The sequence below is a fragment of the Vespula pensylvanica genome, chromosome 2 (genome assembly GCF_014466175.1).
Source record: "Vespula pensylvanica isolate Volc-1 chromosome 2, ASM1446617v1, whole genome shotgun sequence".
NCBI classification, from domain to species: Eukaryota; Metazoa; Arthropoda; class Insecta; order Hymenoptera; family Vespidae; genus Vespula; species Vespula pensylvanica.
The window spans coordinates 11,487,575-11,502,586 of NC_057686.1; the positions used below are offsets into that span (position 1 = coordinate 11,487,575).

Consider the following 15,012-nt stretch of genomic DNA (forward strand, 5'->3'; position numbering starts at 1 on the left):
CTCTCTATTTTCAAGCCTCTTTCTTTTTCTAATAATATTTTATCTAATTCTAATAATATTTCATAGAATTCAATGAGAAAAGACTCATTGTGCTCTAGTTTGAGCACAAGTAGAGCACCAAGTGCAACATCTTATGTATCATCTACAGCTTTATCACATAATTTAGAAAATGGTGATACTTGTAGTACACATGAAGCTGCAAAGGTAAATGCTTATATATATTTGGTTTTATTTTATCATATTTTACAATTATGTTGAACTTTGTTCAGGTAAAGAGGCTTCCTGAACTATTATCTTCAAAAACAGGTAGTGAACCTATGGTGTCTGTTCTTATACATACAACATTAATACGGGACCAAAATGGATTAGGATTTAGTATTGCCGGTGGTGAAGGTTCTCCACCAGTTAAAGACAATAGTGATGTAAGTGAACAAAAAGAAATAAATTAAATATTCTAATAAGATAATATAAATACTGAAATTTTAGGCTATATATATTTCGAGGATAACTGATGGTGGAGTTGCACAAAAAGATGGCAAGTTATTAGTTGGAGATAAAGTAATATCTGTAAGTTTCTTGTTTTTCTTTTTAGATATATTTTTTATATCTACATATTTACGATTGTAACAGTTGATTCAATTTTCGACAATAAAATATGTTGACATCTTATTGTTTAATACAAACGATTATAATTTATCTTCAGATTAATGGAGTTGAAATGAGAGGAGCCAAACATGAACAAGCAGTAGCTTTACTTACAGGCTTAGAAAGATTTGTTCGACTCGTTGTTGAACGTGAAATGCCACTTTCTCAAGCAAACCCAGCTACAGTAGTAACTCCTTCCGAGAAATCGCCTCGCGTTATTGGTGCACCTAGACCATATACAGGGTTATATAATGCTAATAGCTATATGGCAAATCGACCAGCTTATGCTGGTTATCGTCGTTCTATGGATGCTGAGAAAACTTTATCTCCAAGTCCTACTTCAAAAACACCACCACCAATAAAATCAGACATGGTGAATGCAGCACCAAAAATGAATGGCATTGGTGATCCAGGAAATAACGTTAAAAGCGTTCCTTCTGTGCCGCTAAGTCCAACAAATAGTCAAATTTATCCACAACCTGCTCCAAGACACAGTGTAACGCAGTCAACGGCAACACCTACTACTAATACTAATTCTACACCTACGTCTTCAACGGAACCTAGACCAACATCCCCGTTGGAAGATATACAGGTACCGAAGCCAATCACCAACGAGGAATTTCAGGCCATGATACCTGCCCATTTCCTTCGACCTCCAACATCCTCACCTTCGCCAGATTCCCATCAAGGTCCTATTGTGACAGTGACGATCAAGCAACCTGACAATCTACCCGGGGATGTTAACTTCCCTCCAGCTCCTACAACAATTGGTAAAGTTACTGAAACCATCACAAAGAGTACACTCACAGAGACCGTCGTTACTAGAGTGACTGACAATCAACTGGTGCAGCCAGTTATCATTGAGGTATGTGCTCTGGTAGCTGCATGTCATACATTACATTTCTAACGTTACGTTTAATTTAATATTACATTAATTGCATTTTTTTCTTTTTATATAGTTTTTTGGGTTTATCTTCCTTTGGATTATATACTTTGTGTATGAATACCGTTTTTTTTTTTTTTCTTTTTTTTTCCATCCATATACTAATTCATTTATTTCACTATATTTTAGATCATGCAATAAGCATTTGTACTATATAATCCATAATATAATTTCCTAATGACTTTATTATACCTCTTTTTAAATCCATATCCATTTCATATTTTTTGCAGCATCAAATTTTAATTGTAGTTGAATGTGTAATTTTGTTTATTTATTAAGGATAAAATATCTGAATGTTTGCTTACATTATCTGTTTTTATTAACTTGTTTCCATGCTTTGAAGGTAATTAAAAATACAAATCTTAAAGTAAATTGAATGAATTTCTATAATAATCTAATTTGCATGATAATCATGTATATTTATAAAAATGTAATAATTACGTATATTGATATAATTCAATTATAAAATTACATTTATATCAAATTTCTAATTTTCATATAATTATCATAATTAAGATATTTGTTGAAGAATTTTTGCATGCTTAAAATATTCATATATACAATATTACTTAGTTCGAAATTCGAATGCAATGCTGAATGCTCGCATATTATTATGTTTTTTATATAACTTAAGAAATGTTTTGAATAATTGTATCAAAAAAATAGTTGGGTTTTAAGTTGGTTATATGGGCAATTTATGTGCTTCTTTAATTTATGTATACTGAGTACTTACCCTCAGACATGGAAACAGGTAAGTAAAATAAATTATTTGAAAATATTTCTTATTATGCTTGTTAAAAAAATGTGTATACAAGTTGGATTCTATTCACAGTTTTATCTATAAAATCCAAATTTCTTATAATGATAATTTTTACATAGTTAGAAACATAAAACATTCATATATAAATAGAGATATATTTTTTATGTTCTTACATATTCATCTTACTCCTACATTCAGTTTAATTATTAGTATTAAAAATATGTTAAAAATATATATTGTGCTTATTTGTAAATCAATATAAAAACAAATACAATATTCTCTGTATTTGTAAAAATCAGTAAGAAAGAAAGTAAAATATATTATATTGAGCTTTATTAAATTTCTTAATTATAAAGTAATAAATGTTTAGGATGTCATCTTGGTGAAAGAAGGATCACTTGGATTCAGTATAATAGGAGGAACTGATCATTCCTGTACTCCATTTGGTGCAAAGGAACCTGGAATTTTTATATCTCATGTAAGTATTTATATTATATAATTATAATTATGAATATGAAAATGTATATTTTCTTTGGTGTGCTTATAATTAGTGAGAAGTATTGTTACAAGAACGTAAAACACACACACTATATATATATATATATGTTAATATATATTATATATTATTATTATTATAATATATATTAATATATATTAATATTAGGTTGTACCAGGTGGTATAGCAGCAAAATCTGGTAAGCTTAGAATGGGTGATAGAATACTGAAGGTAAATGGAACTGATGTAACAAAAGCGACTCATCAGGAAGCTGTAATGGAACTTTTACGACCCGGAGATCAAATTGTACTTACTGTACAGCATGATCCTCTTCCAGAAAGTTATCAGGTAAGAAATAATTCAATTTTAAATACACAGTACTTACATATATGAATTAAAATGTTTCACATTATATTATTTTGTTTAATTAATAATATAATGAAGAAATTTGATATAAAAATACGAGCACTTGTATTTTTATATTATATATTATTATATGAAAATGATGAAAATGTATATGTAAATATTATTAAATAGATCATCTTCTTAAGTAATTTTTATATATAATTCATAATTGTAAATTTTTAAAAATTAATAAGTTAAAGATCTATTCATATATATTTTGTTAATAGTATTACAAGATCTTTTATATATATATATATATATATATATATATATATATATATATATATCTTTTAGAAGCTTACTGCTACCTTTCCACTTTTTATAGAGGTGAAACACGCTTTCCAAGTATGCTTGGATTGAATACTTACATTTATATCACAGTTATATTTATTTTTTTTAATCTTATTTTTCTTATTTTACAATATTGAAAAGAAAAACACTGTATCTGATGTATTCGTATGTATATTTGCATATTTATTATTGTTTTTTTTTATTTCGTAAAAAATATATTTTTCTGCAATAATTGTAACATTACGCTTGTATGTTACGTATATACGTAATATATATGTTATTATCAAGCGATTTTCAAGCGATTTTCTTCTATTTTTCATTATGCTTGTGCTGATAAATGCCTGTAAATTGCAATGAATGGCACTTGATAGTTTACCTATTTTCCTTACTTAATGCAATTTTTTTATAATTTGTCCTACAAGCTGGTCGAAATAGAGTACATCCCTGTGACAGTAAGTACTCAATGCATTTGACCTGTTATTTTGATTTTAAATATTTTGCTTCCTCCTACACCAAGGCTGTAAACAAGCTCAGCACTGATTCACAGATGATTGCTTATGTCTAGGCTAAACTTTTCTAGAAAATCATAGTGTTCTTTTTAAATGCTTCCTATGCTTTATATTATGTGTACAATCATAAATTTACTAAATATTTATATCTCATGAAAGTATAGAAAAATGCTTAAAGTCATAAGAAAAAAAATATAAAAACTATAAATTTACATATATATATATGGTGCAATATTTTTACATCTAAAAAATTGTTCAGTTTAAAATACATAATAAAATAATTATTTATATAGTATACTATATAAAATATATTATAAATTAATAAGATATTAAAAAATACATCTTTCAAAAATAAATAATAATGTATTATTACTTTTTAGGAATTGGTAATTATAAAAGAACCAGGAGAAAAATTGGGAATGCATATTAAAGGAGGACTTAGAGGTCAAAAAGGCAACCCCCTTGATCATACAGATGAAGGAGTTTTTATATCTAAAATTAATTCAGGTGGAGCAGCTAAGAGAGATGGAAGATTAAAGGTAAATCAGTTAAAGTTTGATAAAAGTTGTACTTCTCAAATATTTTATTATTTACATATTAAAAATACATTATTTGAACAGGTTGGTATGAGGCTGCTAGAGGTCAATGGAACATCGTTATTAGGTGCAACTCATCAAGAAGCTGTAAACATTCTCCGGTGCTCAGGAAATACAATCACTTTGGTAGTTTGTAAAGGTTATGACAAAAACGAAGTTGAGTCAGTATTACCTTTATCCGATGGCAGAGATTCTAAAGAATCAAGAGTTTCACGAGAGTTTAAAGATCCACCTCCAGATGACATCAAATCATTGTCACAAAGTATATCTAGCTTAGATCGTGACGATGAAGAAGCTGCAACACTTAGACAAGAACAGGAAATGAAAGCCGAACTTGTAGCATGGGAACAAGAAGAGAGGGAGCGAGCTTTAATTGAACAAAGGGAAAAATCTACTCCTGAGAAAGTAAGTTACACTTTATTAATATCTATTTGGAGTATGTACTTTTCAAAACGTATGCTTAAAAATAATCATTTTATGTTAAAGGTTCTAGATGTAGTGAGAGCAGCAGAATCCCTAGTACATAAATCAAATAGTCCAGTTGATATGGTTGTACCACCGAAGTCTCCAAGTGGTACAAAGGATCTCAAGACTACGACGATCGTGATGAGTAAACATACATTAGCTCCTCAGAATCCAACAGTAAGTATTTCAATTATAATATATCATTTTGTTTATTGTGAATACATGAATTGAAATTTGCAATGCATGCAAAATTTAGTCTGCATGATATCTTTAAAAATAGTTGTTTATTTATATTTATTTTATCATAATATATAGCAGCATGTCTAATTGTATTAATTAATTAATAATTAGGAAGTATAAATTATTCTAATTATATTAATCAATGATGTATGTTCATGTACTTTATAATATGTTAGAATGTATCCCTTTTCCTTTGATGATTTCAAAGAGTATTTTTCATTTTTATATATGATATATTCCTCTTATTGAAATATTATTAATTATACGAGTGTAGAATATATGTATTATATAAATTATAAACTAAACTTGCCAATTTTTCTATGACTAGATATAAGAAAACAATATTTCATATAGGTATTTAATATATTTTTCTTAAAATATGTCTGCATAGGGACCAAATCTACTCATATATCTACCTCATTAATAAACTATTTTTGTCCAGTATAACATTATTAGATTATATAATGATGTAACAGCATATTCATGGAAAAAAAATGAATCTCAAAATATTCTGCATTTGTAATAAAAGTAGGGCCTACATTGGGAAAATGAGAAAGATGTGTACTAATACGAATGATGAATAACATGCGATACTAAAATATGTCAAGCACTAAAGAATATCATAATCAAATCATTTTTATTTAAACTTTTTAATAATCTGTACAATATATATATATATATAGATCTTTTTATTTTTAGTTAGTAGTATTTTCTGTTTATTGCCTTATTTTTTCTCTTTTTATTATTATTATTTTTTTTTTTAAATTTAAATATATAAATGTACATATACACATACACACACAAAACTAAATTTTTATATTATTTAAAAATTACAAAAGAAAATACAAAGATTTTGAAAAAATATTTACTTATCACATATAATCATTAAACTGCTTTGGATTTAAAATATTAAATAATCTTTTATAAAATAGAATATTCAGCTTCATAATTTATATTATTCTTTACAAACTTTAATCATATAGCTAATAAAATGCCAAATAAAATGAAATTAAAGAATCCTTATATTGATCTATAGTGCATTATGAAAACAGATATGTAGAAATATCAAAAGCACCTTTAATGATCAATTACATGCATTGTGAAAAATTCCATGTGTACTACACACATACACACACACACACCTTATATAAAGTAATATACATTTCAATACAAATTTGTATAATATAATCATCCGCGTGCACATTTATCATAATTAAATCTTCTTCCTTTTTATAATACATTATAACACACACTGCTATTGGATAATAATTTTGTTAGAATGATGATAGCATTTGATCAGTATACTAACAATTGAAAACTGCGAATTATTCATGAATGAAAAGTTTTAAAGTTTGTTAATGAATAATACTTTATCAAAAACAAATATTTTAACAAAAACCTTAAATTGTAAATTTATAAATCCTTACTATTGTATATTCATTCTAATTTCATTATTTTTACATGGCGCATGAGTTGTACGTTTGTCAGTGTTTTTAGCGTCGCATGCTCTCCTGAGCGCCAAAACAAGACATATTTAACGTGTTTACAGACAGTGGAAGGTGATAGTGCTACTTTGGCTGCCCTCTAACAGGAGTGAGTCGTTCGACCCTCTACTCATTTTCCCTGTGTCTACGTCCATACCTCTGATTCCACAGGATTGTGCCATAATATAAATAATTCTAAGCAAATTCATGACATAAACTCATTATTCATTGTTTATTGCGTTTCCGTGTCATTGTTATACAATTTAACTATTGTTATTGCATTTTTTAATAATACTGCCATTATAACATTAGGAGCATTATCGAGAATCTACTAATGGATAAATTCATTCCGTAATTGGTTTGTTGCTTTGATTATGTCAAGAGATCAAGATCTTTCTAACACTATAAAAGTGTGATATCTTCCTAAACTAAAGATTCTCATGTATATATTGGTCATCTCTTTGTTTATAGGTATTGGTTATAATGAGAAAAATATTTCTGTGATAGGTAATCAGAAGTTAAAGCGCAGAGTGTTTCTCACGTATTTTGATCAGATATTTTCTAGTAACATTTATACACTGATTCTGAGGCTTATTTCCAATTAACTTTGAAATGTTAGGTACATATGAGTAGTGGATAGAATTTTATGGACTGACTTAGAATTTGTGATGCTTCTGGGCTACAAAATTAAATATTCAGAAAGGTAGAAAAGTTGTGATATATGAATTGGCAATTGAAGAATTACTGAGAGTCAGTGTTCTTTTAACAGAAGTAATCCATATCTGACATAGAATTTTATGTACCATGAACAGAAGTGATATTTTCTGAGATTTCCTTATTGTTAATGGTGACTATTATATGTCCAGAATGTGAACATTTGTCATACAGGATATATTTAACTTTTTTCTTAAAAATATCACACATATTTATAAAATGATCAACTAAATATGTACAGTGCAAAAAATCGCACAGGTCTATATTTACAATAACACTTTAAGAAAATGATATATATATATATAATATCATATATTATGGATACTGTGCTTGATATACAGAAGTGACATTTTTATATCGTTAGTAATGTAGTTTAAAAACATGAAATATTTAACATCTCAATTTGATTATTTGATATTTATCATATCTACCATCACAGAAAAAATAAGGCAAATTAGTACAGTTTCTTTCTCAAAAATGTATTAATTTAACTTTTTACCTCATTAAATGGTAAATAGAAATTTTATTAAATCATATTAATTCATAGAAATTTTTATAATTTTTGATCATTTGAAAACTATTATCTTATAATCATAATTTGCTATAAAAAGTTTTATTTTTTATACTATAGATATTATCTTATAGTCACTAGAAAAAATGAACAGTGTTTCATATCATTGGCAGATAATGTATCCATAAATAGCAATTTACAATTACATCATAAAAATCATGTACAGCAAAAAAAATATGAAAAAAATGAAATTATTGTATTGTTTATAAAACATGTTGCATGTAACACTTGCATTCATTCTAAATTAAAAATGCTAGTTCTCTACAATGTTCATTGCTACAGTAAACTCATATCATTAATGAGGTATAAATCAGTGTAATGTAATTTATAAATTTTCTATAAATGTTATATGTTGAACATAATTCTAATGGACCAGATGTTTATATATTATTACAAAGTATAAAAATAAGATATTTATCTATTAATAATATGAAAGGATGTTAAAGCTCCAGTTGATTGATATAGAAACACAATTTGAACAGTGTTTTCATATATCGATGCATAGGATTATTCTGAAAATGGTTACATTTGTTATATTTGAATAACTAATTACAGTTAAAGTCATATATAAATTCAAGTTGATTGATATGTTAACTAACAAGCAGTTCCTGGTATTAAAATATTATTTTAAATCATTTTTAAACATTTATATTGTTTCAGAGCATCCTATAATGCATTGATATGAGTAAAATAAAAAAGGATAGGGTACAAATATTAAGAAATTTTAGAAAACAAAAAAATTGCTTTTTCATATTAATGGAAAAGTACATAAATAAAATTATGTGCAAAGCTGCATTAATTGTTGCAATAATAGTACAATGAAATCACACACTAAAGGAACAAGAAAAAACAAACATGAAACGAGTAGGTTTGAAACTAATTCCTTTTTAATTCTGACATAGATTTTGTATGACATGTAGTGTCAAAAATAAATCTGTTTTTAAAATATAATGATGAACTTCCTGATTATACCAAATTATTTATGAAATGCAATTGCATATTGCAATGTATAAAGAGATTTGTAAAATAGCATTATATTGTTTTGGCTATTATAAATATATAGCATATAGTTTATTTGAATGCACACACAATCATTTCGTTAGTTGTAAAAAAGTGTACATGCACAATTTTATTAATATCTGACGATTTTTTTCTTTTTTTTACGAAAAATTTTTATTCAACGAAAATAATAGTTTTTGCTCTCACAATTTTCGTAATATGCACGTATATTTATAATTATAGAAACATAAGTCTGATTATATAATATATTCTAAATTTCATCTTTTCTAACATAGATTTTCATTAGATTTATCTCATCATATCTTCATTATATAATATCAACTATACTAATATGATTTTGGTCTTATTTATTCAGTGGAAAGAAAAAATTGGAGCATCAATGGATTGTTCTTCAACAAAATCTCCGGTCTCTACTCTTACTACAACTGCAAATTTCAATCGTTCTGCTTCTACTCAAACATTACCTTCCCCAAAAAAGAAGAACTTTACAGTACCTAAACGTAGCATTACATTTGCTGATCTTCCACCAGTTTCTAAAGAAAACACGGTTGGTGTTCCCTTTTCGCCCACTGTAAAATCTAAATCAGTATCCAAAGAATTATTCCCATCCATGCATGAAACTTTTCTTACACAATCTCAAATATCTTCTTATCCAAAAAAAACTTATCAAAACCCAGTACAAAATACACAACCACGTTTTCAACTTCCTCCTACACCTATGACTGCTCCCGAATATGTGGGGAAATTAGGTTCTTCAACTTGCTTTAACAAACGACAGATAGCACGCTCTGTTGATGGAAAAGGTCAGGTTGAGGTGGGTTTTGCAAGCATGTGTAACTTATTAAAATTAATGTACTGTTCTAATTATGAAATATTATTATAAGGAACATGTTTCATTCACCATCAGCTTATTGCATCAAATTTTGTTTGGAATTAATGACGATATTAGATAAAATATATATACATTATAAAATTCATAATTTATATGACAATAGAACTTTTTGTTTATGAAAAATTTTAAAAGGTTGAAGCATAAAAATATTCTTTATTTAATGTGTTATATATAATAATATATATGATCAATTATTTTAGTTTCAAGTGATAATTTCTAATTATTAATATTTTTATCGTGTATTTTTAAAGTGATATAATATTATTGTTTTTTGTTTTTATTTATATAAATTTTATGAACAGCTTTCACCAACATCATCTCCATCACCGTCACCAGTAAAAATGTCAGTCAGTGATAAGAAGAAATTATTTGAAAGTGCCATGGAAGAACATCTTAAACCTTCTCCTAAACCAGGTAAAAGAATATTTGGAAAATTTTAGAGAAAAATTTATATTTCTGTTAAAATATTCTAATGAAGTTAAATATTTCAAAATTTCATTTATCTTTCAGAAAAAGTATTTAGCTTTTTAAGTCAAGATGAAGTTGAAAAGATGAAACAAGAAGAAGGTAATACAAATTCTATAAAGTAATTGTTTATTTAATAATTAATTCTATTATAATTCGCATATTTTTTAATTATAGAAAAAAAAATTGCAACATTAACAAGAGATGAATTAAAATCATGGGCCCAGCTAGATGAAAATGAAGGTCTTGAAGATTTGGAAGATACAATAGATCAGGATGACAGGCGCCCTAAGTAAGCCATATATTGTATCCATTCTTCGCATCTTCACGTTATGTTTTCATCTACTCTAGTCTGTGTATGAAACAGCTAACGTTGAACAAAAAATTTTAATTATTTATCATTATCATTTTTCATTCAAACAATATACAGTATCAAATTCTTGTTCTAGTGTATAGACTTTGCACTTTTAGCACTTAGTGAAGAGGCAGTATTTGCTGCTTATTTTTAAGAATTACATACATCTCTAAAGTATACGAAAGCACATGCACGCATATACACATATATAATGCACCATTTTCAAAAAAACTTAATTCATACTTGATTTATTACGCTTGTATATAAAAATACGAAGTATTATTATCATCATCATCATCATCATCATCATCATCATCATCATCATCATCATCATCATCATCATCATCATCATCATCATCATCATCATCACCATCATTATCATTATCATTATCATTATCATTATCATTATCATTATGATTATCATCATCATCGTCATTATTATTATTATTATTATTATTATTATTATTATTATTATTATTATTATTATTATTATCATCATCATCATCATTATTATTGTTGTTGTTGTTACTATTACTATTATTACTATTATTATTATTATTATTATTATTATTATTATTATTATTATTATTATTATTAATATTAATATTATTATTATTATTGTTGTTGTTGTTATAACACATAAACATTTACCATAGAACAATGTAAGCTGGTAATATCATTTATCTTATAAGCATTGAAAAATAGACAGTTACTTCTTCAGTCACGCCATTCTTAAACTACACTGTAAGCATTTTCAAAAATTAATTTTTATAGTTAAATTTTTTTACATTATAGAATTTTTCATACAATGGTAATAATAATATAAAATATAGAATTACACAAAGAATTAATTTATCTTATGACGAATGTATAATCGTTTTATATTACATCTAAGAGTATCACCTATTTGACATAAAGAATATCATTAACTTTATTTTGTATATGTTTGTATACTTTAAGAGCTTAAATTGTTGCATGCTTTAAAACACATAAGTACAGTACAGTCATATTCCTATTATGTAATGCTTCTTAAATAATGAGGCATATTGGCTTAAGAGCTTAGAAATTACTATAGCAAATATTGTATTCTAGGCAGATAAAATATTGCTTGCACTTACTGAAGGAATTAGAAAAACTCATTATAATGCATACTTCACTAAAGATAGTAGAGGGAAGATGGGTTACAATTTCATGTATGCCTTGATCATAAGAAGCATGCTTAGGCAGTTTATTTCGTGCAATAAGAATATAGTTGAGAGATTCTGCATAATAAATTAACAATAATAATCGTATAATTACGATAAATTATATCATGTTAATTGAATTATATTTACTGAATATAATTCTTCAATGCTATTTCAGAATATAATAATTACTGTCCAGGATCTATCAGTTCTTAATAATTAAAATTTTAATTATAGATACATCTTATCTGTTGTAATATGACCAGCAGACTAGTTTTTTACTTTTTAAATATTTGTAAATACATAGTGTATATTTTCTCTTGCCTTTGTACCGTTTACTGCTTTTGTAATTTTTTTTTCTTTTTGTATAAATAAACATTAGAATATTCAGACATGAATGTAATTTGTCAGCGTGCATGCTCATTACCTTACAGTAGCAGACTGAGTTCGCGAAGTTCGGTCACTCTTCTGCAGAATGTTCCAAGTACAGTGAGGACAGCAAAGGCAGAACGTCGATTGAAGGAGAGAATGATACAAGAGGTATTACACAATACCATTGTAATGTTTATTTGTGTACTATTATTTCTTATTACATGATAACAATAAAGAATAACATTTGATTTATTCTGTAGCAACGCATACGTTACAAAGTTTAAAGAATACATTCTTTCTTTTTATCTGTAGGGCTTGATTTCTGATGAAGATGAAGAAAGTCATTTAACTCCTGCTGAACAACGAGCTCTACGAGCAGAAAAACGTGCTGCATGGCGGCAAGCTCGTTTAAAATCGCTTGAACAGGTATAACAGTGATGTTTTATATAGATCCGTTATATTTGATTACAAATTAGAAGTTAGACAAATGTTTATAATATTAGTTATATATATATTTATAATACATTGAGTACAAAAATTTATTTATAGGATGCCCTTCAGGCTCAAATAGTTATTAAAAAAATGAGCGAAATGATGGATACCACGGATAAAGCAGAAACGTTGGAGGATAGGACAGATGCAGATCATATTTCTGATCAAGAAAAGATCACTGAAGTAAGCATTGGGAGTGAGATAGCTTTAACAACTGCAGTATCTAATACTCTCTCTTGAACAGTATTTAACCCCTCTTTAGCTGTATTATTAGTTGTGTATTAACTTGGTTATTTACTAATTGCTCATATGTGCTCATGCTTCTAACAATTTAATTGTGAGATACAATGGTCATGTTACTACAGTGGTATCTCGTTTGTCTTACTACCATAGTTCACTACGTTACGGCCATCTAGCGCAGATTTTCCTAAACTTGCTGTGCGCAGCAAAGTGGGTCCTCCTAAAGAAATACGTGAATCTGAGAAAGTAGTGGACGAGAAGGTCACTCGGCGTACTGAAGAATATGTGGATGAGGTGACAGGTGAACGTCGTGTACGAACAGTCGAATACGTCGAGAAGCTAATTGAGCGACAGGTACTATGATTCTAAATTTCGCACAGAATTCATGCACCGAAATTACTTCATATACCATTGGACAAAAATGATGGGCACAATATCTTTAGAGCACTATCTTTTTAGTCATGTTTTATTATAAATATAAAAAATTGATATCAAATATAAAGATGAAAGGTAGATGATAAGTAAGTGGATTCACTGATTCATATCTTTAATAACTATGTGCCTACAGACAAACTGTGAAAACATTTGAATTTAATATTCAGATGATTCTACACATGCATGCTTTTGAATGTTTAAGCTTAAGCATATAAAACATGAGGGGTAACAGTAGTTAATCTTTCTATTTGCTGTTCCAAGAAACCAACTCTCACTCTGGATTTACAACCTGCACCACCTTGAGCAAATGATTTCATTTCCACAGATCACTAACAAAATCTTCTCATACTATTGGTAATGCTCGTTTAGTTTTCTTAAATAACACCTTACTAATTTAATTGTTAACATATGTGTTTCTTCTTTAGTTGCTTATTATAATCATTATTAGTATTATTTATATTATTTTTTTATAAACATACAAATGCAAGATTGTTTTTATATGTTAAGTGTTTTATGTTATATTTATTTATAATTTGCTTTATTAGAATATTATTTATTGGATTTGTCTATTTCAGAATGTTATTATTATTATCTTCTGTATTTTAATTTTATATTCAATTTCGTATAATATCGAGAATTATTTATACATCAATTTTTTACAATTAATATATTTGTATAAATAGGTTGAAACTTTGAGAGAAAAAATTATATCATTGGAATTAAGTAATGCTGAAGATGAGATAGAAAGCATAACTGGGACTGGAGCAAGTGATGCTGAAAGTGAAAACGAGGAACTTGCAAGCCAGCCTTCTGGTACAGGTATGCTTCAAGAAAAAGCTGATTCTCTTACTTCAACAAGTGTAACTGAAGGTGCTGCATCTAAACAAAATACAAATATTATTGTTACTACGACGAAGAAAAAAAAACGAAAACAAGGTCGAAAAAAAAATCGACATTGAGAATAAAATAGGCTAAAGTATTAATATTGAACTTTTACAAAGTTTGTTTAAAAAAAGACAACAATAATCATTGTACTATAATATTGTTTTTCAAGTATTTCATATACACAATTTTTTAATCTCGTACAGTTAGACCATTATATATATATATATATATATATACATATATAATCAAACGATTCCTGAGTTATTAATCTATAATTTTTTATATCCATAATAAATTTATAACACTTTTGCATATTGCATTGCTTAATTTAATTAAATTTTATCATTTTTCTTATTTTTGTTATTAATAATTCGAACAATTATTGTAATTCTAATCACTTTTAAGTTCAGGAATCGCTGCTACAATTTATTATGCGATTTATTTGATGGCGCCCTTAACATATTTTTTATTCCAACAATATGCAATATTTGTGCACGATTGAGAAATTTCGTGTGACATCTCAATATAATATATATATATATATACTTTAATC

General features: G+C 27.1%; 1 protein-coding gene across 2 annotated transcripts in view; it reads left to right on the forward strand.

Moving 5' to 3' along the window:
• The window catches only part of LOC122627125 (protein lap4), a 35,226-nt gene extending 20,541 nt beyond the window's left edge, over positions 1–14,685 (forward strand). For both annotated transcript variants that reach the window (XM_043807972.1, XM_043807974.1), the window contains 19 exons: positions 67–204; positions 270–422; positions 487–567; positions 704–1,510; positions 2,719–2,826; positions 3,013–3,192; positions 3,963–3,992; positions 4,430–4,588; positions 4,670–5,050; positions 5,132–5,287; positions 9,495–9,953; positions 10,334–10,445; positions 10,542–10,598; positions 10,674–10,788; positions 12,470–12,575; positions 12,720–12,833; positions 12,957–13,082; positions 13,293–13,493; positions 14,258–14,685. In XM_043807972.1, coding sequence (XP_043663907.1) covers positions 67–204; positions 270–422; positions 487–567; positions 704–1,510; positions 2,719–2,826; positions 3,013–3,192; positions 3,963–3,992; positions 4,430–4,588; positions 4,670–5,050; positions 5,132–5,287; positions 9,495–9,953; positions 10,334–10,445; positions 10,542–10,598; positions 10,674–10,788; positions 12,470–12,575; positions 12,720–12,833; positions 12,957–13,082; positions 13,293–13,493; positions 14,258–14,533 — 3,759 coding nt within the window. In that variant the 3' untranslated portion in view covers positions 14,534–14,685. The remainder of the gene's footprint in view (positions 1–66; positions 205–269; positions 423–486; positions 568–703; positions 1,511–2,718; positions 2,827–3,012; positions 3,193–3,962; positions 3,993–4,429; positions 4,589–4,669; positions 5,051–5,131; positions 5,288–9,494; positions 9,954–10,333; positions 10,446–10,541; positions 10,599–10,673; positions 10,789–12,469; positions 12,576–12,719; positions 12,834–12,956; positions 13,083–13,292; positions 13,494–14,257) is intronic.
• Positions 14,686–15,012: the final 327 nt, after the last annotated feature.